Consider the following 27,980-nt stretch of genomic DNA (forward strand, 5'->3'; position numbering starts at 1 on the left):
TTCTGCTTAAGAAATTACATTTCTGAGGTAGTCATTTGTTTTCACCCTATAACTGGTGTTAACAAGCTAATTAATTGCTTATAATGAAAGCGTACACACATTTTAAACCCAGATTTTAAATTGCCTGTTTCACACGTTCAAATGACTTGATAACACATTTTTATATGGTTCTAAATTTGATCTAAACCTAATTAAAAACAACAAGATAAAAAAACCTCAATTTGCAGTAAGGCTAGAGTGGGACAGGACACGGCATGGTTAAATAGCGACACATGCAGGCTTAATCCCGCCATGTAAAAAGGCAAAAGTGAACTTTAAACTCTTAATGTCAGCTGACCAGAAAAAAAAAAATGTGTATGGGGCCCTGGCTCAACTGGATCAAGAACATTACTCGCAGTTCTTAGCACACACTTCCACACACATGGTAAATCACTTTCAGTACTGGCTAGCATAGTTATTTTAGTCATTTCTTTCTCTGCTTTTGATATATAATTTAACTTTGCTTAAGGCGGAGGGGAGAATCTAAAATGGAGAGCCACATTACACTGTAATCTGCCAGTGGTTCTTTTTTCTGGTTCGGCAACAGAGTGCATTTTAAGGCACAGAAGCAGGCAGGCAGGCAGGCCAGGTTGAGTTTAGGAATGTCAGCGCGTTACAGGGTGGTGTAGAGAGAGGGACGGAGCCAAACAGAGGAGGGACAAAGAGCAGGAGAGGGAGAGCGAGTCATAAATGCAATAATTACAGCTTAGGTAGAAATAAGCAAAGCACTCTGCTCCCACTGGCTGCCAGCGTAGCTAACAACAGGACAGAATGAAGAGGACCTAAGCAACATTGACCTTTTTGTTTTGTTGGTTACACTACCATTCATCGCTCCTGTTTGGGATTTATTTGTATTTTTTAAATGAACATAATCACTGACGCCAATCATTTCTCAGGATGGATTTTCTTCTGGATTCTGGCTGATTAGGATGGATTACTTTCAGACAGTTTGCTCCAAGTCTTACTGAATTTTCTTAGCACACTTGAAATCGAGATCTGTGAACCATTCAGCATGTCTGTGGCTGCTCTGTTTCGTGGCAAGTGGGGGACAAAATCCCAGGAAAGCCCTGACAAGCATCCCACCACTGTGGTGCTCGCCAACCACGAGGAGGACTATGATGACGACGATGATGAATCCAGGGTGGGCCTGAGCAGAGAACCTATTCGCAGAAACTCTCGCTTTTACCGTTCAATGAGGAGGAAGAGAATGGCTGCCTCTGAAAACTCAGACAGTAAGAAAACATCAAATCATCTAGTTATCTAGGATGTTTATACTAAATGTTGAACTTGTACCTAATGGACACAATACATTATGTCAAACATGTCAGCCAGTGTTTCTCAAAGTGTGGTCCATGGGACCACCAATGGTTCCCGAGACGCCACAAGTAGTCCATGAGCAATTGAATATAATTTTTTCTTTAATTTAATGCAACATACAAGTACAAGGTTTCATAAGATTTTAGCATAGTTTACTGTTTGGTAAGTGCAAATGGTTGTATTAAAACAGAAGAACATTCAAATGTGTAGCAAAACAAGCGTTAAGTTACAATTTCTTCTTTAGTTCTATCGTTAACGTTTTTTGCACATCCTTGAAATTAGACTAAGTCCATATCCCCACAAATAAGGATATTTTCCGAAACACAGCTTTTCATCCACATGCAAAACACACACATACTGCGGACATAGATACACATACATACACCTGCGGACATAGATATAGTTACACTTGTTTATATTGACCAGCTGTTCCTTCATCAGCAACTGTTTGAAAAACAAGTCAAATTTAGTCTCTTTAAAGTGAATGTCCTATTTCCTATTGTAGAAACTAACATCCTTCTGTTAGAGACATTACACTCTCCATACGCTACTTAAGGTTTCAACTAAGACGCCATGTTGTGTCGCGCTGTATCACTGTGAAATTGACAACTACTAAATGAGGAACAGGGTTTGCCACGTATTCTCCTGTAGTGTAAATCTGTGAGTGCAACCTGAGTAACCTGTTGGGTTAAAATAACACAGTTGTCTGACTAATACCTAATTGTTACGTGTCAACATATGATCTCGTCATACAAAGTAAAAATAATTAGGAGTAAATGTTTAAATTGAATTGAACCGACACTAAACAACTATCAATTTAAATGATGCAAATGCTTATTTTTTTTACTATTTTACTGTGTAAAGAAATTATTATTTTGAACAGGTCTTAAACATTTTCACTGAGCCGCACCAAAGTGTTTGGGCTTGGACTTTGCCCAGCATAGAACAAACCTCCAAGGGGTTATAGGGTATTAAATACATAACAAGACAGGCATGTATTAAAAAGGCAGTACAAGTCATAAAAAGCAACGAGGCCTGTCAAAATGCATTGTCAGATCTCTTGATAAGCTTGTTGATTTTGCACACAAGTACAGAAAAGTGGAAGCGCTGTTGATCAAATCATTTTTCAGTGAAGTCAACTTTCACTCGAAAATAAACCAAAAATACCAAATTGTATTTGGTGCATTTTGCTGCTTGAGTGGCGACAAGAACGTTTTCCCACACTTAAATTTGACTTTTTGATGCAATGAGAAAATGTTTTCTTGGACAGCAAAGAAGCTATTGATTGTATGTTTTTCACTCTACATGTTATGCACTGATGACGAATCACGAACAGGTTCATGCATATTTTTGATGCTCATTTCCAGGGAGTGTCTCCATTCTGCTGCTATTTAACGCCCTAATGTTTTAGTACAAAGGAATATGAGGGCCACACTGAAAATAATAAATACAAACTTTTATAATAATACATGTAGTGACAGACTGCTGTTTTTAGATATGGTCTTTACATTAGTGAGACAATGTTGTCATTCGCTTGTTAATATTGTGATTCAGCTCTAATAATATTCTGACTTACTGTTGTTGTTAGGACTGTTGTTATACCCATAGTTTTCTCGTCCTTCCCCCGGTGGCTCAACCCCTCTATCCTGTTTTCTTTAGCTTCCCTCTGTCCCTCTACTCTGTCTCACTCGCTCAGTCCAACTGGCCAAAGCAGACAGTTGCCCAACAAAGCCTGGGTTCTGGGTTCTGTTCAAGGTATCATCTTTAGAGGGAGATTTTCCTTCCGGTTGTTGCCAAATCCTGGCAAATGTGAGGCTCAGTCATATAATACAGTGTAAATAAATAAATGCATGAATGAATGCATGCATGAATGGATGAATGGATGAATGCATGCATGAATGGATGAACAGATGAATGAATGTTCTCATACAGCTGCAAATACTATATTCTTGTAATGCTTCTCCCCCCAATTTTATTCTCATGATGGTAATTTTTTTGACAGAAACTTAGACGTAATTTTTAACTAATATTTCCTCTACGGCATTTTATCATGTAAGAAACAAAGCAAGCATTTAAAGGAGGTGAATCAGTGAATAAGGGTGATCAAGGAAGCCGTCAGAGACTGAAAATATGGTTCATTTATTCATATGTAGTTTTTAAAATTTCTTTAATGCTCTTTTTTTTTGCTTTAACAAATCAAGCACTCAAAATCATTTGTACAAATTGGTCTAGCAAGAATGCTAGCAAACACAGATATGAGCACATTGCTCCAGTTTCATTGACTTCCAGTTAAGAATCGATTACAAGATTTTACTTGTTTTTTAATGCTCACTGTATGTTTCCGACATTCAAACAGACACCTTATGTAAATCCCTCCTCAATATACCACGTACATTCAAAATCAGATTAGAGTAATTTTAGTTATTATAGTCTAACACTGTGGAACTCTTTGCCTTTGGAATTCTGCTCATCTCCAACAAAATCTTCCTTTAAACGTAATCTTAAATCTACAGCTATTCTCACAATTTTATAATAATTTCGTTGTTTATTCACTTATATCTTGCTTTTTATCTTGGAGCACATAGGGTTTTTTTTTTGCTTGCCATATGAAATGTGCTACACATACAAAATAGACATTACGTTTATTTCAAGTTGAATTGCATTTTCTTCATTACAGCCAATAAAAAAACAACACATAGAATTGATTTTTGAGATGTAAGCTTTTTGTTTATTTTTCACACAAATTAATCATCAAATATGTAAAACAGAACAAGAAGACATCATTAGCCGTTAGGGGTGTTGAAATAGAAATCATGTTTCCAGTGATTACGATCTGATATGGAGATGTGACACTATTGTATATTTCAACACACTATTTACTGTGTTGTATCTCTACCTCTATGTTTGGAATACAGTGAACTGCTACTCAAGTGTCCTCTCGATCACTGTGATAAAAGATTAACATTGAATTGTATCTCTTTTTTCTTTTATCCTAAACAATTTTTATTCTACTGTGAGGGCCTTTTCTGTTGTTGTTTTTTTATGGACAAACTGGAATTTTCTTAATAAACAAATTAAGCATTGTTTCATTTACTAAATGTTGCAACAAGACTGAACAAATGGCTGCACAAAATGGAGGCATAATTGTTTTCTCTTTGTAAAATAGTTCATTTACTTCCATTCCTGGAGAAAACATCTGTCCAGATGATATGGTGGAATAATATTGAGTTTGAAGCATGCAGTGTTCACTTACTGTACTAGGTGACATGCATGCAAGTTCATGCTGACTGCCCTCCCACATACACTCCCCTCCAAAAGTATTTGAACAATGAGGCCAATTTCTTTATTTTTGCTGTAACCTGTAAATTAAAGGTAAATATGGTGACTTTGACATAGACAAAATATCTTTAATCCGATCAGAGTTTGAATTAAATTCATAATCGGATGCTCAGTTTTTAGACACTAAAATTATTATCGATCCGATTAGGACTTGCATGATTTTACCCCCATATTTTTTTTTGCATGTCAACTTTTAACAATTGTTAGAAATCTTAAATTGTGTAGATATTTCTAGTTATGAACATTTAATACATAGACGGTGTTTTTCTGTTTGAGTTTAAAACAGATTAAAATGGGCCTCACTTCTGGTGCCGAAGGATGTAATTTGCTGATGCGTGTCTGAGACGGGCTGCTGGATTCTATGCCATAGTGGTGGCAAACTGCCCTGTCTGACAGCGAGTTAGAGAATGCTGGTGTTTTGTTTTTTTGGCCCACCTTCCCCAACCCTGTATGAAACTGCATGTTTTGGAGTGTGAACAAATCTATTCCTCCTGAAAGCTTTTGCCTTTCCATCACCTGGGTAATCTTTGAGTCAGCTGTCCATAAAATCCAAGATTCTAACTGATTCATCATTCTTTATTGCTTGAATAATCAATCCATCATACATCCTCATAACTCACATCTAGCTAGCCATCTAGAAAGCTACCCAGTGTCTTCATGGATCCTCTTAACAGTATTTTATGTCTGTACAGCGACCTTGAGTGCCTTGAAAGGCGCCTTATAAATAAAATGTATTATTATTATTATTATTATTAACACTGTTAACAGTGTTCAGTGCCAATATAAAAAAAAGTTACATTCTGTTATTGTGCTTCATTTCAGTAATAAACTTTTTCTCCCTGTCTCTCTCTTTCCAAACCATGTGGAACTTTGACCCTTTACAAAAGGTTCTTCCAGATCTGGAGTGGACAACACCACATCACCAAACTCTTATTCTAATACTCCATCACCCCATAAATCACCGGAACTGTCTGCGGCTGGTCGGTGAGTTGACTTATCACCTTGACTATCAAAACCAATACCAAAACAAATGTGCATGTTGCATGTTGAAACAATGCTGGTAGACACGCAGTGAGGGCCATTAGATTGTCACTAAAACAAACTTAGTTTGGCATTTTCAGTTTTACAGTATATCGGACACGATGTGAGAGGTGCGCAAATTGTGAGTACATTTTTCTTTATCAGATGAGCCAAAAATCACTGTAAGTAGTTCATTTTCCATTGACATGTGTAACTTTTTATTTAAACAGTAAATGTTAAATGTTGTATACTACATAGCTGTACTAGTATATTTGTAAAAAAATAGTGTGGTAACAATAATGTAAAATCACCTTCTTGTTATGACTCGTATTTAATTACCAATCACATACCCCATGTTCTTTGAGATATATTTGTTGACAAGTGCCTTCTAGGCATGTAGTATGTGAGCACACATTCCTTTAAAATATCATTAAGATTCCAAAGGAGTGGAAACTATCTAGATATAGAATAACTAAAAAGAAATATAGATAGATAGATAGATAGATAGATAGATAGATAGACAGACAGACAGACAGACAGACAGACAGACAGACAGACAGATAGATAGATAGATAGATAGATAGATAGATAGATAGATAGATAGATAGATAGATAGATAGATAGATAGATAGATAGATAGATAGATAGATAGATAGATAGATAGATAGATAGATAGATAGATAGATACTAACTAAAAAGTGTCACTTGGAATTGTGGATATTGGGAATTAGCTCAACAGGATGGTCAGTTATTCTAACTGTATTATGTACAAACAAATTGTCTTGTCGTAAGCAGACCTGCTTGCGGCTTTGCTCCTGCTGCTACTTTAAATTGAACCTGTTTGTGATGCTATCTGGCTTCAGTTTTGTTTTAGGTCACTGAGTAAGCACATAATTTAAAAAATACAGTATATATCCATAGATTAGTACATGCTTATGCTAAACTCTCAAATCATTCTAGTGTAAATGTACGTTTAAAAGCTGGTGTTTACCAACCATCCAGTCCAAGGTTTAGAGTACCGTATTTTTTGCACCAAAAGGCGCACTGGATTATAAGGCGCACCCTCATTGAATTTTTTATTTTAGAAATTATTTCATATATAGGGCGCACCGGATTACAAGGCGCATAAAATAGAAGCTATACTGCAACAAACTGAGGTTGACTAGGGTTGCGGTATGCATCCACTAGCCAATAACCAATAAGCCCTCTGTAAACAATCGCGTTTCTCAAACAATCTCCTATAAAATGATCAGAACTGACTAAAGTTCGATCTAACACTGGTACTGCTTACCTATGTTTCCCTTCCATATCGATCCGTAAATTTACTCGAAACATTAACAGAGCAGCGTATTTTGACATGAAATAGCCTTGTGCGTATAGCAGCTATTATTATAGCATTAGCCACCCGCAAACACCCATGAGCCTCAGCTCGCAGACCCCCATGAGCCTCAGCAAAGTGTAAACAATCGCGTTTCTCAGGCGATCTCCTATAAAATGATCGGAACTGACTAAAGTTTGATCTAACACTGGTACTGCTTACCTATGTTTCCCTTCCATATCGATCCGTAAATTTACTCGAAACATTAACAGAGCAGCGTATTTTGACATGAAATAGCCTTGTGCGTATAGCAGCTATTATTATAGCATTAGCCACCCGCAAACACCCATGAGCCTCAGCTCGCAGACCCCCATGAGCCTCAGCAAAGTGTAAACAATCGCGTTTCTCAAGCGATCTCCTATAAAATGATCGGAACTGACTAAAGTTCGATCTAACACATTGGTACTGCTTACCTATGTTTCCCTTCCATATCAATCCGTAAATTTACTCGAAACATTAACGGAGCAGCCTATTTTGAAATGAAATAGCCTCGCGGGTACAACAGCTATTTGGTGACGCCCCCTGACCACAGTTGCCGTAATGTTGGGAAGCGATGCGACCTTGTAATTTACTAGTCGTACTAAAACGTACTGAAACATTTTGGCAGAGCACTGTGTACAACCAGTATGGATCAACAAATTCATCAATTGATCCATATATAAGGCGCTCTGCATTATAAGGCGCACTGTGTTAAATTGAGTAAAAGTTTTTAAGTGCGCCTAATAGTGCGGAAAATACGGTACTTCAACTGTCACCCATACTCAAGTGTGATTGGGGGTCCAGCTCACCGGCAACCTTTTCAGTCTTCATTTTCTTTGCACAGCAGTATATAAATTGTTGAATAGACAGATCTACATATATTGTTCCATATGAATTTTGCAGCTTCTCTTCGTAACCCTTCACTACACTATTGGTTGAAACGTACAGTTTTCAAAACGTCATGCTAAAAAAATAAGATGTTTTCTCATGTAATGGTTCGCTTCGATTGTTTTTATCTGTACAGTAATATCAGCTCAGGCTGTGGTTTTTGGCTGATCAATAAGCAAAATAATGAATCAAGAAAAATGTTGATGTGTTCACACCCTACAATCAGTGACACATTATGGTTATAGTGTAAAGAGGTGAAATTCCAACAATCAGTTGTGTATATATGGCTAGACTTCTAGCACGTCCATGAAAACAAACCAACAAATATACAGATAGTGATCACACTTTGCTTTGGAATTTCTGCTCCAAGGATGACTTGGATAGTTATTACTCTAAAGCAGCTTTTGTGTTATGAAATGTTTGTCTCTGATTTTCACCACATCTTCCTCATTCCAGATCTGTGTTGCCAAGCAATGGAGAGGCCAGCAGCAGATATTATTCTTTGTATAAGGATGCTGTGAATAAGGAAAGGGGAAGTGTGGGAGGAGGGAGTGTGGACATATCTGCTACCTCCTACCACCACAACAGTGCTTTAACATCCGACGCAATCTCATACCGGACTCACACCATTCTTAGTGGGGACATTAAAAAACTGTCTGAGCAAACGTCTGCAGCCTGCACCGTACGCGACATTGGAAGTACCATGAGTTCGGGAATGCCGAGCCCTGAGGGAGCAGACCGGGACAACTATAACCACAGGTTTGACCAAATTACACTAACAGCACCGGATATGGGCGAATAATTCAAGCTTGTGGGTTTTCTGCTACAACTAAATAATCTAAAAAACAGCACACAAAGAAAATAATGAGCAAACATATAGCTTTCCCCCTTTGTCCATCGTATCTGAAAATTCAGTTTATTAAACAATGTTATATTGTGCTGCTTGAGAGTGAATGTCCATGAAAAGGAAAACACAAATTATGGTGTCTGCGCTATGACATAACAACTTGTCCTGTCACCTTATTTAAATTCATACATTCACTGACACAGGAATATAATCTTTCACCTGTTTGCATGCTTGTCTTAACAATCATCTGTCTGCTTTTCTTTCTTTCCAGGCTGCTGAACAATGGAGCTTACTCTAAGCCAATGAGCCTCAACATTGTCAAAAACATCGGTGAGATCACTAATCACTTTACAGCCGCGTTCTCCAACTGTCATCCCCTCTAGGAATGCCACAAACTAGACTCTTAATTGACTTGTTATACTTGTTAATAATAGTAGAGCTGGTCTCAGATGTAGAACTACTGCCCCTGGGTTAAGGGTCCATTTAACCATTTATCTTAATTGCATGTTTCAGGTTAAATAATGCATGCATTTTATTTTAATGACTGTATAATGACAGTGCCTTATTGTTGTTTACACATGCATGCATAACCACCCTATGCATTTTTCAGCTGCATATTTTGTCACTCTTATGTAACTTGCAATCCAGTTTGACGCCCACCAAGCCAATCTGCAGTATAGGGTAGATTATGCAACGCACTCCTGTTGTTTCTAGCCACATCACGTTTTGATATACACACAGTCAATATACTCTGGGAAAAAATGTCTGTTCTTATCAGTGAACATCAAACCCACCTAAAAACTTCTAAAGCTTCTAAAAGCTTCTTCAACTCCTACATTGAACGCACAAAAGTAGTGCATCTACCCATTAGTACAAAGCCATTGTCTGACACCCCTTTATGTTTGGATTACTCAATAAAAAAAAATAATAGTAGTTATTATTATTATTATTATTAATAATAATAAATATTATTATTATTATTATTATTATCATAGAACATTTCAGTTCCATTCATTAACCCTTCTGTTTTTATACTGTCTCCTTGGCTGTTTCACACTGGGCACTAGGGTCTAGACCACAGGTGTCAAACTCAAGGCCCGGGGGCCAGATACGGCCCGCCACATCATTTTATGTGGCCCGCGAAGACAAATTGTGCATCAAATTCGTGTCATTACTAAAATAGCTAATTGTCTTCACTTTTAATTATTTCTTTTTTTTTTTAAATATTTGACCAGTTTTTACTCATCTGATTTGAAAACAAGTTATTGGTCAGTCTGTTTTGTAGCTTTTACTGTATATAATATGAGGTGCTCATACATTTATTTGAGTTGACAGTCATAATGGCCCTCCGAAAGAAGCTATGACTACAATGCGGCCCGCGAAAAAAATTAGTTTGACACCCCTGGTCTAGACCAAAGCAGATAGAGTTGCATTATTATGATATTATGGGTTATATTATATTATGGTTATGTTATATACAGTGGAGTTGGACTAGATATGTGCTTCACTCATAATTGACTTTCGTAATGCTATGTTTAAAATTGATGGTCAATGTCCCATCACTGAAAAAGGTTAAGTTAATGTCATATATTATTTTGTCTTCCAGCCTTCTTGTATCAGGAATACCGAGATACATCCAAAAAGCAGGAGATTGAGCAAAGGCGCCAGCGTGAGCATCGAACTCCTTCCACCATGTTGGCAAAGTCCAATGTCTCTCCTGCACCAGTGTTACAGCTGCAGCTGAGGAACAATGCCCGTGCGCTAAGCTTGTGGCAGAACCTGGAAGTGGTGCAGGCCAGTGGACTACTCAACCAGTTGCCACAAAAAGAAGTTATAATGCAAGAGGTGATCAAAAATTATTTTTCAATTGGGATGACTGTGAGGAAAGGCACAGCTATTTTCCCCCATTTTATGTTGTTTTACATAGGCGTTTCTTTTGTGATTCTTGTTTTTTGGTTAATGCACAAAATATAATTTTTGATACGTACATACGTATGTATTTTTTGGTTTGTATGATTTTTGTTTTGTTTTTTTAAACCCCTTGTGACGAGTGCAATAAATGGACCTCGTTTTCCCTCGCCCGGACGTGGGTCACCGGGGCCCTCCTCTGGAGCCAGGCCTGGAGGTGGGGGTCAAAGGCGAGTATCTGGTGGCCGGGCCTTCGCCCATGGGGCCCGGCCGGGCACAGCCCGAAAAGAAAACGTGGGTCCTCCTTCCCATGGGCTCACCACCTGTGGGAGGGGCCTAAGGGGTCGGGTGCAGAGTGAGCTGGGCGGCGGCCAAAGGCGGGGACCTTGGCGGTCTGATCCCCGGCTGCAGAAGTTGGCTCTTGGGACATGGAATGTCACCTATCTGGCTGGAAAGGAGCCCGAGCTGGTGTGCGAGGCGGAAAAGTTCCGACTAGACATATTCGGACTTGCCTCCACACAAAGTTTTGGTTCTGGTGCAAGCCCTCTCGAGAGGGGCTGGACTCTCTTCCACTCTGGAGTTGCCCACGTTGAGAGGCGTTGAGCAGGTGTGGGTATACTTATTGCCCCCCGGCAAAGCGCCTGCACATTGGGGTTCACCCCGGTGAACGGGAGGGTAGCCTCCCTCAGCCTTCGGGTGGGGGGACGGGTCCTGACTGTTGTTTGTGTCTATGCACCAAACGGCAGCTCAGAGTACCCACCCTTTTTGGAGTCCTTGGAAGAAGTGCTGGAGAGCGCTTCTTCTGGGGACTCCATCGTTCTACTGGGTGACTTCAATGCTCACATGGGCAATGACAGTGAGACCTGGGAGGGCGTGATTGGGAGGAACGGCCCTCCCGATCTGAACCCGAGTGGTGTTCTATTATTGGACTTCTGTGCTCGACACGGATTATCAATAATGAACACCGTGTTCAAACATAAGGGTGTCCATGTGTGCACTTGGCACCAGGACACCCTAGGCCGCAGTTTGATGATCGACTTTGTAGTCGTGTCATCTGATCACCACCTGGTGGTGGGTTGGCTCCGATGGTGGGGGAAGATGTCGGTCCGACCTGGCAAACCCAAACGTACTGTGAGGGTCTGCTGGGAACGTCTGGCAGAATCCCCTGTCAGGCGGAGCTTCAACTCCCACCTCCGGCAGAGCTTTTCCCACGTCCCGGAGGAAGCGGGGGACATTGAGTCCGAGTGGACCATGTTCCGTACCTCCATTGTTCTCCTCGGGGGCAAGGCCCCAGGGGTGGATGAGATCCGCCCAATCAATCAATTTATCGGTCGATCTACGCTCCTACCCTCACCTTTGGTCACGAGCTATGAGTCGTGACCGAAAGAACAAGATCCCGGATACAAGCGGCCGAAATGAGTTTCCTCCGCAGAGTGTCCGGGCTCTCCCTTAGAGATACGGTGAGAAGCTCGGTCATCCGGGAGAGACTAGGAGTAGAGCCGCTGCTCCTCCACGTTGAGAGGGGCCAGATGAGGTGGCTCGGGCATCTCACCAGGATGCCTCCTGGACGCCTCCCTGTGGAGGTGTTCCGGGCATGTCCCACCGGCAGGAGACCCCGTGGACGATCCAGGATGCGCTGGAGAGACTATGTCTCTCAGCTGGCCTGGGAACGCCTTGGGATCCCCCAGGATGAGCTGGACGAAGGTGCTGGGGAGAGGGAAGTCTCGGAGTCCCTCCTAAAGCTGCTGCCCCCGTGACCTGACCCCGGATAAGCGGAAGATGGATGGATGGATGGATGTATTTTTTGCTTGTTTGTTTGTTTGTTTGTTTAGTATGGACTTAACACAATACCGGTACTTAATTTTGATGAACCTGTCTTTATTTACCAATGTACAATTTTGAAAGAGCAACTCTTGTTTTTGTGTTATTGCTAGGTCACAATATGACGGTATGGCATTTCTTTTCTGTCTAGGCCATGTTTGAGCTCATTACTTCGGAGGCATCGTACTACAAAAGTTTGGAGATTCTAGAAACTCACTTCCTACGTAAACCTTCTTTAATAAACAACCTCAGCCAATCTGATATGCACTTTCTTTTCTCCAACATCGAAGAAGTCATGAAAGCCAGTGAACGGTAGGATGACGCTTTGCTTAACACAAATTTCTATTTGTTTCCCTCCTATGTAATCCATTCCAACAAACAGACTTTTCCTCAGTAATCATAATGACTCATTCAAATCTTCTTATGTTCTCAGGTTCCTAATGGATCTCGAACACCGAATCGAGAAGTCCATTTTGATTTCGGATGTGTGTGACATTGTTTATAGCCATGCTGTTCAGCATTTCAGTGTCTTCATCAAGTATGTCATTAACCAGGTGTACCAGGAGAAGAACTACAGGCGAATTTTGTGAGTATTTATTTCATTATTCTTAGTTATCTGTTGCATTCTCTATTATTGTCCTTTCAGTATCAATAGGCCATTCGTTTTGATAAGAATGAAAATTGACCCTTATCACTGCAACACTTTCAGTGACAGTCGGTGTTCTAAATTGCACCTGTGAAAATAGTTTGTTTTATTTTGTCCCTCAAACCACAATAATCATATTGATTGAAAAACAACTTGTAGTTGTGGATGCTATTTTGGATACATGCTCTCCCTGGGGCTGGGCATTAATTGACATTTTATTATATACACTGTATTGATCCAGTAGATGTGTATATGGGGTATTGTTTTTTAAAATACAATTTCAATTGGCCAATTGGTTGTTGACGGCATGGCTCAAGTGGTAGACTGGCCGTCTGAATGTTGTGCGATGGATTCTCGGCGTTTATGACCATGTCAATGTGTCCTTGAATAACATGCTGAACCCCCAGTTGCTCCTGATGCTGCGTCATCAGTAGAAGAATGAGGAGACAGTTTTAAAGGGCTTTGAGTACCTCAAAGGTAGCAAAGTGCTGTAGAAGTGTAGGCCATTCACCAATTCCAATTTAGTACCTATAAATAATTTTTCTAAACAGGTGTTAACGCTGGGTGGCAAAAACACAGAGAAAAACGATGATGAGCAGTAATAGAAATATTAAACATTACATGTAGTATAGTTGGCCTAAGTGTTACTTCACTGACCCTCGTTTTCAATTATTTTTGTTTTATGTATTGCTCTATATGCCAGTAATGTACCATATTTAATGATAAATACTTTCACTGCATTTTAGATTTAAAGATGGTGTATTTTAATGTGATTATTTGTGTTATTATGTTGAGGTGGGAGTGTATCTGATCTGTTTAATTGCATTGACTGGACATAGCTGATCTGTCCCTTTTATACTTCAGTCGCTTTGGCAGATATGTGGAATTTATCCACAGTTGGAGGAGGTCTGATTTATCTAATTCCCTGCATTTTCTTCTCTTGTTGCCATGATACTAATCCTCCCAAAATTGGTGTTTTTGAACAATTTAATGCACATCCAGTAGTCACGATAATGATTTTTTGTCCTCTTTGAGTCTTTTACTCCTGTCACTCTACTCCAATTTAAGTACCTGAGATGCCAACTGTTCCAGTTTGGTCAGTTTTATTTATTTTTTTTTAGAGCAGTTGCTGTTCCAGTGAATATGAAAATGTTTGAGAGAGGATGGAACAGCATATAAAGTAAATTACAGTAAATCATTAACTGCCAGCCCTCCCAGTTTGACACAATTAGTATAAAGTATTTACGTATACCGTAGCTGCCTATCAGCATCAGTGAACTAATTAACTTGGAGTTCACAAGTCAATCTACGTATTTCCGTGCCCAGCCCAACTCTACTGCAAAGGGCGGTCTTGCTGTGCACATGGGTGGAGTTTTCTTTTTGTTGGTAGAAATGAGCGTTCGCGCCGTGGGAATGATTGGCGGGTGTGCTGGAGCCTATCCCAGTCTTGTCGCAGTAGGTGGGGTACACGCCGAACTGGTCACCAGACAATCGCAAGGGCACATATAGATAGACAATCATTCAGACTCACAACCGCACCTACGGACAATTTGAACTGGTCAATCGGCCTACCATGCATGTCTTTGGAATGTGGGAAGAAACCGGAGTCGAACATGCAAACTCCACTCGGAAAGGCCGGAGCCAGAATTGAACACTGCACCTCTGAACTGTGAGGCGGACGTGCTAACTACCGTGCCGCCCTGATTCAGAAAGTATCAGCTTAAAAAAATAGAGGTCTACATTTCATGGGGTCTGCGGTTCACTGTATAATTACCTTTTCACATAAAGGCACACCATTGTAACTTCAGGTCAGCCAGAGGCTCAAGGGGTTTATCCCCCCCGACAATTAGATTGTGAATATACATGCATCATTTTGGTTCTGAAATGTACATTCATCTCAGTAAACCATCCCTCTTTATGCCAGTTTTTATTTTATTTTTGATTTAGATTGTGAATATGCCTGCATCTTTTTATTTAGGAAATGTACATTCATCTAAGTAAACCATCCCTCTTTATGCCAGTGAGGAGTTTTTACTTTATTTTTGATTGACCAATTAAAACAGCTCCAGGGATATAATCACAGAGAAAAACACCAAGTTCTTGATAAAATTACATTGGGGTTGCATAATTCAAATGTGACTTGCAAAAAATAAATAGATAAAAATCATTGAGTGTGTGAGTGAAACAGGAGTCACATTTGTCTTAATAAGAGCAGCTTTGTTTTTCATAATGACAACTGTGAAGGGTGTGGTGCACTGTACATTGCTTCTTATCCAGTACACAAAAGAGCTAGTGAGATGTTCCCACGCACCATACAACACTTAGCTCTGACGTGCAAAACCCGAGTTCTATTATATACCATAGTAGATTGATGTAAATGGCATCAGTCAAAATCAGTCATTGGTTGAGCAATAATTCACATGGGTGACTTAATGCATCTGGCTTAAGTCTTGTCCTAATCAATAACTAATTTATGCTGTACCCAACTACCCATCCCAGGATAGGCAACTTCCTTGCAATCCTAAACAGGATCTGTGGAATACAACATGGGTAGATACGTAGATAGATGCATTTACAGTATATCATTGAGTTGGAAAAGTGGGATTCCACTTTTTAAAGTGTCAGGAGTTCCATCTTGATACATAGCACATAGTCAAGTGTGTCAGCTTTATCAGCCTGCGAAAGAGGTGAACCACTGTCTTGTACTAAAGTATTCAGGCTGACTGACAGTTTTCACTGAAACCGATACCAGCACAGTGTACTCAGGATCGTCATTAAAAGCAAACTTTGTGCTTTCTGTCTTGTTTGTACTGGTAGTTTATGATACATTTTGCGACAATAGTGTTAAGAAATCAAACCAGTATTGCTTGTTGACATACCGTCTTCTCCAATGTCTTTAACTCTTCTTAATTGCCTCGTCCCCTCTCTTTGATGTACAGTACTTGGCAGGGTGTTGAAATTAGTTTGCCGGTGTTTCTCACAAAGATTTTATAGTATATAGTCGCCATAATGAGCACAGCTTCATTAGTCCTCACTTTGAAGTTTTGTAGATCAATCAATCAAGTCTGTATGTCTGTCTGTCTGTCTGTTTGTCTGTCTGTGGTGCAGGAATGTTCTTATGAAACACTCAATATACAAGCTAATGTTATGGCCTAGGTTTGCATGGCTTCTTTTGGTCTGGTCCGGTGGTTGAAAACCGCTGTTTTAATTCAGACGTTTCAAAAATTTGACCGACATTGTAAAATAATTATTCCCTTTACAATATATTTAGTACTGTAGTTCAACATAGAACTACAATAATAATAAAATGTAGTCAACTTAATAGCTGTCTATATCTGTCAGTCAAAAATAACCTATCATTGTGTTTGTAGAGACAGCTGTTTACGTAATGTTTGTATGTGAGTGGAAAGATACAAATCTCGTACTATAACATAAAACCTGGCTGAAGGTATGAGAGCCAAAGAGCCATGAGCAATGTCTGTGTCCTTTTTTCTTAACTGGAAAAACTAGGTTTGACAGCGAGTGACGTTTACTAAATATTCAGTGGATCTGAATAGTGTGTAGTTTGTTTTGGTGTCACTATGGCGTCACCACAATGAGGAAATTACTCTTGTATTGTATGTGCAGTTTAAAATAGACTGTATCAGTATTTGCCAATCAGTTGAGTACTTTTATACATTCATTCACAGGGAACAGAGGCAAAACAAAGCAAACTAAAGACACATTGCACAGATGATTTAGTCATAAGGCTAAACAGCAAAGGGGAAATAGAGAAAGGGAGTGGTCTGGAAGAGCCGGCTTTTAAAGTCAAAGGCGCACCTACCTGACAGGTGTGTCTGACCTCACGCAGTGAAACTGGAGCTTGGGGAAAGATTGTACACAACAGATTGTACGGAAACACATTGAACCTTGCTCCCTTGATACCATAAATGCGGGAGAATTAATAACTATGTGGGTGTTTATCAATGATAAAAAAAAAAAACTGCAGTTTGTTGTTTGAATTTGATGTGGAACCTGTGAAGGTGGGAGAGAGCGAGAGAGAGAGAGAGAGAGAGAGAGAGAGAGCGAGAGAGAGAGCGAGAGAGAGAGAGAGAGAGAGAGAGAGAGAGAGAGAGAGAGATTAAGTCAAAGTCAAGTCAAAGTCAGCTTTATTGTCAATCCCTTCATATGTCAAGACACACAAAGAAACCGAATTAACAGTTTAGTGTAGTTGTATGTGGGGATGAATGATGACGTATGGTAGCAGAGTGTTGCCATGTGCATCATCCATTGAACTGTCTTTCCTTGTATAGACGCCAAAAAAGAAGAAAACAGTCACAGGTGGTGCCACTAGCTAGCTGTAATTACTAATACTAATTACAGTAGTCACATTACCACCGAGTGATACACCCATAATGCTGCACCTTGATATGCATCGATTTTCCGTAATGGGTGTGACACCACTGTAGATCAATCTATGAGATTGCTGCACAAGCTGGATAAGGAGTGTGACGTTGCAGCTGTGTGACGTGTAACTCAGCAGTGAAATCAACAAAGAAAACTTCTCTTTGCTACAGTGACTCAGAGCGAGGGCAGTCTTAGCTAAAAGGAGATACCGTAATTTTCGGACTATAAATCGCGTTTTTTTTCATAGTTTGGGTGGGGGGGCGACTTATAATGAGGAGCGATTTATATGTGAATTTTTTCAAAAATGTTCCAAAAGAAAAATTTAAACCGCGATAAACGAACCGCGATGTAGCAAGGGATTACTGTAATTTGAATTTCAAGTGACGTCAGCAGCGCACCCATTGTTGACAAAGGACGATCGATGGATTTAATGAATTGGAGTGACACAGATGGTTTTATAAACGTGTTATTTATGTAATAGTTTTTTTTAATAACTCTGAATGTTACGTCTCAGCTCTTCGTTTGTGTTTATATCACGTTAGCATACCTATCGTTTAGCCTGTTGTTGCTCGTTCATGTCTGTTCTTGGTGTTGGATTTTGTCGAATAAATTTCCCCCCAAAATGCGACTTATACTCCGGAGCGACTTATATATGTTTTTTTTCACGTTATTGTGCATTTTATGGCTAATGCGACCTATATTCCGGAGCGACTTTTAGTCCGAAAATTACGGTACTACATATGAAAAACAAAACAAACTTGAATTTGGTCTTGCTGTGTAAAGAGTGATAAATCTGAATAGACATATCAGCTCGTTTCTTAATCAGCACAAAGCTCATACTCTTGCATAGTAAGTGGACAAAATTGTTGGTGGACCAACGTTAATGAAAGAAATAAAAAAGGAAATCCACATTGTTTTTAAAATGTTACTCAACAGAATTATTTTTAAAAACAAACTCATGAAAAAGGCCTGACCAAAATCATTGTATCCTTTACCTAATGTTTTTCTCCCCACAAACATCTGAGGCAAATTCTGGAATCAAATGAATTCTATAAATTTCTTTCAGAGTTGTGCACTTCTCAGCAGGTGTTTTCCACTTACTATATTCCCCAAAAAAAAAAATCGCCCCAAATGTCCCGGGTTTGACAAATTCTTCCTCCAGACTCCATATTTCTGCTGCTTCCACATATGTTCAATAGAATTTACATCAAAGCTCAAAAAGGGCCACTTCAAAAAAATTCAATGTTTTGCTCTGAGCCATTCTTAGGTGTTTATAACTGTTTGTTTTGGTTCATTATTTTGTTGCAAGACTTTCAAGTTATTTTGAACTTGTATTATTATTAATTATTATTATTATTATTATTGCTGTATTGATTGATTGATTGATTGATTGATCGATTGATTGATTGATTGATTGATTGATTGATTGATTGATTGATAGAACTTTATTCATCCCACAGCGGGGAAATTCACTTGTCACAGCAGCGCATATGAGTGCAAGAATAATACGAGTGCAAGAATAAAACAAGTGCCAACATTTCAAAAAAGGGTAAATAACAGGCAAGGACAAACACAAGTGTTGCTAGTGGAGATGAAACACATTCATTTTATCAGGTGCCACGCATGTTGTAAAGTCTGACAGCAGAGGGAATTGTTATTTTTATGATCATTTTTATCATTATTATTATTGTTGTTGTTGTTTTGTAAATTTGTACTCATGTACCTCATTGGTTTTTTGCTAGTTTGATTGATAAATCTTGCCGCGTCTCATGAGAATTCCTCTCAAATGTATGCATCATTCAAATTAGCAAATGGTATTTGCTGCAGCTGAGTACACAAACTGCCTTTTTCCTACTGGAGGAAATGTAGCAATGTTGTGAATTACTCAGAGACCTTTTTCTCAAGCATGTGGTACCATGAACATTTGTGTCTCTCCAGAGAGGGTAACCAGGCATTCCGAGAGACGATGGCAGCATTGGAGAAACATCCATGTGTCAGAGGGCTGTCCTTTACATCGTTCCTCATTCTTCCGTTCCAGAGGATCACTAGACTCAAATTACTCGTTCAAGTGAGTAGGCTTTACTGATTTGACTTAGAGTCGCAGGCATAGTTTTAAAAATATCACTGTTCTTTTTTTTTTTTTGCTAACTGTCGTTTCTCACACAGAATATCTTGAAAAATTCTGAAGAAAACTCTGAGAGGGAAGCAAGTGCCATTAAAGCTCACCAGCAACTGGAGAAGGTAAACATTAATATTTGCAATGACACCAGTATCTGTTTACAAAGTCATTGAATGAATGACCACATTAGTGTCACATTATCAGGGGCTTATTGATTTATTTATAAATGTGTGGCCCAAGCCTGTCAAATGTTCTCACCTAAACAACTTCTAAACATAAAGTGATGTGATGTAAGGTTTACGTGGACTGGATAGCATCCTGTGTAAAAAAAAAAAAAAAAAGGTCAAGATTGTGATTGTAATGCATTATATATTTTATATACTCGACATTCTGCAGTAATATTGATATTACTTCACAGCATATTATAACTCTCCATGCTGGCATCTCGATGGAATTGATTTTGTGATTGGCTCTCTGTATCTGTATCGCACTAATAAAGTAGAGTGAATCATTTTTAAATACAGTTGACCTACACACATCCAACACAATCTGTATTCTGACAGTTTTAACCTGTCAAATTTTCCTCATTAGAATTGCAAGAAAAGAAAAATCCATAACACGCAATAAGACATACGAAGCACCATTCATTTTTATGTTTTAATGAAGAAACAATATTTTTAAGCAAGGTACTTCCAAAATGTAATGAATTTTAATGACTCTTTACCTGCAATTATTGAACTCAAGTTATAAGGAATAATGTTACATTCTGATTCACAATATTGTGTTGTTAAATTATGACAGGAAATCACATCAAGTTTATTTATTTTTATTTGATTTACATCATTGCAGTTCCCATTTACTCTGCTAATATGCCCTTCTGGCTATGAGAAGAATAGCCTGAGAGAAATGCCATGACATCCTAGCTTAAATTGCTTTTCTGTCTACAATTTTTCCTTTCATTTTATAAATAACATATTATTGTATCCCTAATAATACAATACATTATAGAGTAATTAACGTTTTATTTTTTTATTGCGACTATGTGACATCAGTACCAAACATCATACGTAAAACTTGTGACAAACAATAATGATTGTCTCTGAGCATTTACAAAGTGCAATTTAATCGCAATAAGGCATCATTAGCTATAAACAATACGAAAATAATGACTTTTTTTAATTGATCCAGAATATTTACTTTTTGTGTGTGTGTTTCAGATTGTGAAAGAGTGTAACGAGGGTGTCCGCAAAATGAGTCGCACAGAGGAGCTTATCAGCATTGAAAAGACATTGGAGTTTAAATCCAAGGTAAACTGTACTGTACCTATCGTTTGGCATTTTTCTGTTGTTTATTGCACTAATTTCACTCCTTAGCCTTTCATGCATTTTCTACCGCTTGCCCAGTTTACGAGTAAGCTGGAGCCAATCCTAGCTGACTTTGGGCGACAGGCACGTTTGTTTGTTTGCATGTAGAGACGGACAACTGTTCACACTCTCTTATTCACACTTAGGGGCAATTTACAGTCTTTGGTTAACCTTACACGAGTGTTATGGGAATGTAAAAACAAGCACGTATGGGGGAAGTGCAAAACCTAGATAAATTATCTGTAAAGTGTCGTGTGTCACTCTTTTTTTGTTATGAAAAAAGGAGCTGGAATAACAGTGACGTTTGTGAAGCGATGGAAACTGTAGCAGAGGGAGTGACTGTTGTAAAGCAATAAAAAGTGTGGCTGTTGAAACATATCCAGCATGCAAAACAAGGAGAGGATTGCAAGGACTTGTACGTCCATAAGATGTTTTATGGATTGTGATACAGTGAGTGAGGCATACGACTGTCTTTTTATGAGAATAAAGACCGTTAATGTCATTCTGCTTGTCAAGGGAATCATCAGAGATTCAAAACGTCAGCTCCGTATATTCTTTCTGTATCATAATATCCAGGCCTTGGGTTTGTCTGCATTTTGTCCGAAATCCCCCCTTTCCAAAGTCTAAGAAAGAAGTAGTTTCTCTTTACTTAGAGCTTTGCTCGTAATGTAAATGTTTAGATCATCGAAATAATTGCCAAAGAGTACAAATCATTTACACATTTACATTTATCACTGTACAATTTAAAACCTAAGTTCAAGACTGATGGCTTTTGGTAAGACACCAAGGACCCCAGGTTAATACGCCTTAACTCCAACACTGAACAGCATTTAGTGTTTCATGAGAAAGTAAGAATGTAGCCGTGTTTAATTAGCAAAACTTTGGCTGCTTATGAAAACAGCTAATATCGATAAAGATATCATTCATTCTCCAATCTCCATCATGTAGCTTTCAAAGAATAATGCTCTGAATTCCCAGAGAATCTTTGGAATACCGCTGCATGTAAACACACTGTGTCTGCATGTACACATGCAAATAAACTCTCTTCAATGCAAATTGAGTCACACTGTATGATCACTCTCCAGTGGGTGCAAACTCATCCGTGATGCTGTGATGTAGGCCTGCTTTGCAGAGTCATATACTGTATATCATAAACCTTGCTTTCTTCATCTGTAGTCTGTGCCCATCATCTCCCACTCCCGCTGGCTGCTCAAGAAGGGTGAGGTGCAGCTCATGGCGGGACCCAAGAGCACCAGGACATTGCGAAGCCGTAAGCTTTACCAGCCCGTCTTCTTGTTCCTGTTCAACAACCTGCTGCTGGTCACCAAGCGCAGCTCGAGGTAAGCATCCGTTAAATCATTGTTACATGAAAGACAGTCAGTCAGTCACTCCTGAACAAAATGGCAATTTCTTTCCAGTGGGGACAAGTTTCAGGTTCTTGACTCCTGCACACGGGCTATGCTGAGGACTGAAGATCAGGATGACCAAGGCCAGATGCTGGCCTACGTCTTTAATCTTAAATTGATGGAGAACCAAGAGGACCGTGCCGTCAACTACATGCTCAAGACCGCAAGCATGTAAGGTTTTGTTTCCCATGTTGTAAAAATCCCTGCTATTTTCTCATGGATGCAGTATTCCTACATCTTTTGATATTCTGCCACAATTCGTTGACATTAACTGCATATTTAATACCAAATTTACAATTGTTTTGAATGCAAACTCTAAAACACTCCATCTATAGTAAATAACCATTGATTCTTACTTTTATAAACCAATTTTTTACAGTGCAGGTTTGGTGCGAAGCAGTTGGTGTACAATTAGAGCAGCACAAGAGTGGGCTAGACTGAGTTTTGGTATTTTCACAAGCCAGACCAGCATGCCGCATTTTAAGGACGGTTTGCGCCATTGTGGCCATGAACACAGCCAACTTGTCTTGCCGACAATTGAAGTGACTTCTCTCATTCCTTTTCTATGCATTGTGTGAGCTGCTAGTCGTGCTTGAATTGACATGAAGGAAGTAGACTTTGTTTTACTTGAGTCTTGCGACATCTTGCAAAGTATCTAAGTATGTCTATAGGGAACTTCCAGTCGACCTTTCCACGCGAGTGATATCAAGTAGACTATAGGGAAGTCACAGATCTGTGAAGTGGGTACTTAGAGACCACATTGCACTTGGATCATACATGGCCTTAAATATTCACCTAATGCTCTTCTCCATAGCTTTACTGCTGGTAGTGGGATTATTTTAACAATGCACAATAATAATAAATTGGAGACTGCTTTCCATCCTAATTGAACATGTCAGCAGAGGTCAGAATCTGTCCGCCTGCACTGCTATCAGATTCACCAAAGGTTCCTTAGACTCCCTACACCAATACTTAGAACTGCTTCCAGCAGGCACTACATTTTAGTCTTCTTATAGACACCAAATTCTCTGGTGTGCCAGATGCATGGAATAGGAATGAGCTTCAGTACACTATAATGCACAGCATGATGAAGAGAGAGGAACCAAATTTCCAAACAAATGCATCAAGTCTTGTGTCAACATGAAAACAGATTTTTAATAATATTGAAAACAGAACAGCAGATAATGAATTAATCACAAAAAAAAAACAAGATAGTAACTTTTTCACTTCATGCAAATAAATGCAAAATAAATAACCAAAATAAACCAGAAGAATCGCAGTGAAGACTGTCTGCCTGGTTGGCGGAACAGCTTGCGCTATAGTATTGATACCATGACAAATTTGTATTGTATTTAGATATACTGTGCAAGTCATGTATCGATATTTTCTCACCAACCGAGACCAAGACTTTTGGGGGTTAAGACCAAAGTGTATACATAAAAAAATCAAAATCACCAGTATCCATTACATTTTACATTACATTTGCAACAAAAACAAGTACACCAACAAACAAGTTTGCGCATAGTGCACACAAGCGTCAAATTGTCGAGAAACACATCATGCAGTAGTCCATATGTATTCACTTTGCTTGGAATAAAGAAGTCAACTTTCTATTACCTGCTCTCAAGGACTCTTTAACAATACCTTTATTGAGTTTCTATTGTCTTAGAAAATGTTTTGTTTTTTTAAGCAATATTTGTTCTTAAAGAAATTTGATGAACTAAATTAATTTAGTGTTGTTGACTTTGTACCAGTTAGCACAGTGTTAACTTTCAGTTGTTGAGCCAAATGATCAACTGTCTGCAGCTAAAGCACCAACATAGAAATTGGTCCCATCTAAAGCTCGCCCCATTTTCTGGTGTAAAGTAACGATTAACACCTTGGGGCATGACTAATACCTGGCGTGTTGATTACTATTTGTTTTTGTGTTAGCTTGCTTTTTAACATGCTATGCAAGCTTCGTTTGCTGTAATATTAAATCGCTGTTAGTTCTTAAGATTTGCAACAAAAAGATATTGCAGGTAGGAAATTGCTTATTTTTGCTCATTGTCTTGGAATGGGGTGCTCTGGTTTTAACTTTGCCAGTGTGGTTCATTTAACAGTTATCTTACATGTCTTTATGATTCCTTTTAATTTCCAGACGTTGGACGTTGTGCCAATTTGCATGTTGCAGACTGCATACTTACAAATGAAATCCTTTTGGAAACCAAACTTAATTACTGACGAGTTTGTCGACATTTTTTCTTATTCTTCTGGGGTGCAGCGTCTCGAGTAGTTTTCCCTCTTGAACTCTATGTACAAGAGGCGTGGCACTCTAGGCGACACCTTCTGTGTTTCTTAATGTTCAGGTTTCTCACTAATCACACTTCTGGCTTAGTCTCAATTTAAGTGGTTTTACTGCATGAAAATGCAGCTTCTGGGTCTGGTGGGACATTCAACACAATGTCCACCTTATGTTGAAATTAAAATCAAGAGTGTACCACCTGTCATCCAAAATCAGCTAAGATAGGTCACGGATCCCCCGCAACCACATCCAGGACAAGAACACTTCCAATGTATCATGAAATGCCCCAAATCAATATAACATTCAAGCCCATGGTTTGACCTTCTTACCACTACGCTAGCTGTTAACTATTTGCAACTAAGTATCAAGTAAAGTCTGGAGTCGTTGCTAATCAATGGAATCCTGTGAACAGGAGTGATAAGCTTCGATGGATGAGTGCGCTGACTCCAAACCCACGCACTCGTTTTATGTCGACCAGCGCGCACCAATCAGGTGAGATATCAAATGACTTAATCGCTTACAGCAGTGGTTCCCAAACTTTTGCAGGCTGGCGCCCCCTTTGGCTCCCCAGTGAATTCCTAGCGCCCCCCCCCCCCCCCCCCCCCCAAGGACCGGCATTTATATAAATAAATAATACATTTATATAAATAAATAAATAATACATTTATAATATCATTACCATTACATTGAATTAGTGGGAGCACTGAGTTTGTTTATCAGAAACGAGCCGGTCCCATCTAGACGTAATCGGAGACAATGACACCCGAAGTGATTTAAGGTTTGTCTTTTATTGCAGGATGCTTGGTCTCCATGTGTTGAAGCAGTTTTGAATGCTTCACTGCCTGGTTAGTTAGCCTGTCGCCACATATTAGCTTTGCGGGCTCGACTGGGGAAACATGTCACGTGACCGGGACGAGTGTCTTGACCTGAATTAATTGATCGTCGATAAAAAAAGAAATTCTGTGCGGCTTGGCGGCCCGGTACCAAGTGACCCACGGACCGGTACCGGTCTGCGGCCCGGTGGTTGGGGACCACTGCCCTAACCAGCTCAACACAACACAACACGGCGCGTTCTGGCGAGTCCCCAATTTCATGTTGACTTGAACTCAAGATGATGTTGACCGCCAGAATGCGGTTTTTATTATAAGATAAAATTCTGAACATTACAAGCTTGAAATTACAAACCTGAGCTTTTGCTTTTGTAGTCTATGCTGTCGGATCTGACTGGGCCAGAGCGGCGTGTTGTGTACAAATCGACTGCCGCCCCCCTACCGCCCCCCTACCGCCCCTTTCTTCCTCACCGCCCCCCCAGATCTTTCCACCGCCCCCAGGGGGGCGGTACCGCCCACTTTGGGAACCACTGGCTTACAGTAACATGCAAATATGATGCTATTAATGCATCCCATTTGTTGGGATTTTAGACTCTTTGCAGGTGCAGTGTATTCAGTCCTACTCCTCTCAGGAGCCAGATGAACTCTCTATTGAGATGGCCGACGTTTTGAATCTCTTGGAGAGGACAGATGATGGTATGTGGCTTTGCATCGCCTTCAAAAGCTACAAATAGTCATTGTGCATCTTTATGGGTGGCTTCCAGGCTGGATGATGGGGGAAAGGCTCCACGATGGCGAAAGAGGATGGTTCCCAAGTCGACTTGTGGAGGAGATCCAGAGTCCGGAAGTTCGAGCTCAGAATTTGAGAGAGGCATTCAAGGTTCATCATGCCCAAGAGGCTGGTGGAGCCTTGCAAAGTGGAACAAGGATTGGCTTAAGAGCAGGAAGACCCATGCCGAAAGTCTCCAACCTCTTCAGTTTGTGGAATGATCCCATGGGAAGGAAGTAAAGCAGAGGACTTGAAGAAGATGCATGTGCAGAAGCATTGAGTCCTTGAGATCTTGAATTATGGGCAGATGACTTTCAAGCTTCACTTTCTTGCTGTCAGTAGCCCCTTTTTGACAGATTGCGCACAAATGATGCATCAGAGCTATAACAGAAGAGCTAGCACGATCCACCATTGCTTTTTTTTCATGTAGAAACCAATACATGCGCGCTCGCGCTACTGGCTGTGTAGGAAAATCCATACGTTTTCAAAAACTTCCCAATGGCAACCTTGCCCCTGTCATTACTTTTTTAGTAAACTGGCCAGTAGAAAACTAGCAGAAAAACATTAGGAAATGCCTAACGATATGCTTTGGTATATTGTATTGTATTTAATATTACTAATGCTCTCACATGCACAGACTCATAACAACATAGTTAACATTTTGAGTTCCACAACAATTTAAGTTTTATTATGTAGCGAATAAATGGTGAATAAAGTTTAAGTGTGTGAAATTGACATTTGGTATAAAAAGCATAACTGATGCTTATGCATTCTATTCTGGTGAGTGGCTTGTAGAGGGCTGAAGCCACCCCCTGGTGGCGCCCCTGGTTGTTTCCAAGAGAGGACGTTTGTGAGAGTAAAGGAGAGAGTGTCAGTATTATTAGGCTGCCTCTCTAGATGCCGAACACTGTGTTCATTTGGGTTGGCTGCATCACTTATTGTGTGGTGGACTTCTGTTATGGCTCTGATACTACCTCCAAATGTAGAAAATTGCCAAGATGACTTTGTCCACCCTCATTCTATCTCGATGCGTTCTTCTACAGGCAATTTAAAAGGGTCTAAGTGATCACAAACTCATCAAAATGACTCAAGTGATGCATGGCTTATAAATGTGCAATGAAGGGTGTTGTTGCCCTTAATGTGGTGTGTAATAAATGAAGGATCTATATTTGATAAAGAACTTGTTTGAGGGTGAACATTTTGTTGTAGTTAATTTATTGTGAAGTTACTGTAAATGTCCCTCAGATGCGTGGGCAGGGTTTAACCATTTGATTGTGTTCCTTCATTTCATCATAAAAATGCATAGCAAATGTTATGAAAAGCATCAATGATTACCCAAATGTCTGTCTGCATGACTACTGAAAAGAGTAAGTCAGCAAAATGTATTTTGGATTTACGACTCACTGACCACAGCTTGGTTAGTCTTCCCAAAATGTCTCTCTGGGATGAAAATTTACCAAAATCTTAGACCTAAAACATTCCGATGCACGCAAATACACAGATGGTAAATTCTGGTTTTATTACATTTAGGTTGTAAATGTGTACAAATTTATATGAAGTGTGGAACAGCATGATTGTAAAACCTGTATGTTTCTGTATGTGTACATAAATGAAGACATTCAAATGAAAACGAGAACAAT

General features: G+C 39.5%; 1 protein-coding gene across 2 annotated transcripts; it reads left to right on the plus strand.

Moving 5' to 3' along the window:
- Positions 1–453: 453 nt before the first annotated feature.
- On the plus strand, positions 454–27,970 carry ngef (neuronal guanine nucleotide exchange factor). 2 transcript variants are annotated; one of them, XM_037268574.1, is made up of 15 exons: positions 465–1,271; positions 5,583–5,679; positions 8,417–8,719; positions 9,079–9,137; positions 10,414–10,652; positions 12,688–12,848; positions 12,970–13,122; positions 19,507–19,636; positions 19,735–19,809; positions 20,905–20,994; positions 22,228–22,391; positions 22,470–22,628; positions 25,154–25,233; positions 26,163–26,267; positions 26,336–27,970. In XM_037268574.1, the coding sequence occupies exons 1-15, from the start codon at positions 1,052–1,054 to the stop codon at positions 26,578–26,580; spliced, it is 2,280 nt and encodes a 759-aa protein (XP_037124469.1). In that variant the 5' UTR covers positions 465–1,051; the 3' UTR covers positions 26,581–27,970. The 2 variants fall into 2 exon arrangements, with proteins under 2 accessions (XP_037124470.1, XP_037124469.1); XM_037268575.1 differs by lacking the exon at positions 26,336–27,970 and having other exon boundaries at positions 454–1,271; positions 25,154–25,256; positions 26,105–26,226.
- The last annotated feature ends 10 nt before the right edge of the window (positions 27,971–27,980 follow it).

Source organism: Syngnathus acus, chromosome 13 (genome assembly GCF_901709675.1).
Source record: "Syngnathus acus chromosome 13, fSynAcu1.2, whole genome shotgun sequence".
Classification (NCBI taxonomy): domain Eukaryota; kingdom Metazoa; phylum Chordata; class Actinopteri; order Syngnathiformes; family Syngnathidae; genus Syngnathus; species Syngnathus acus.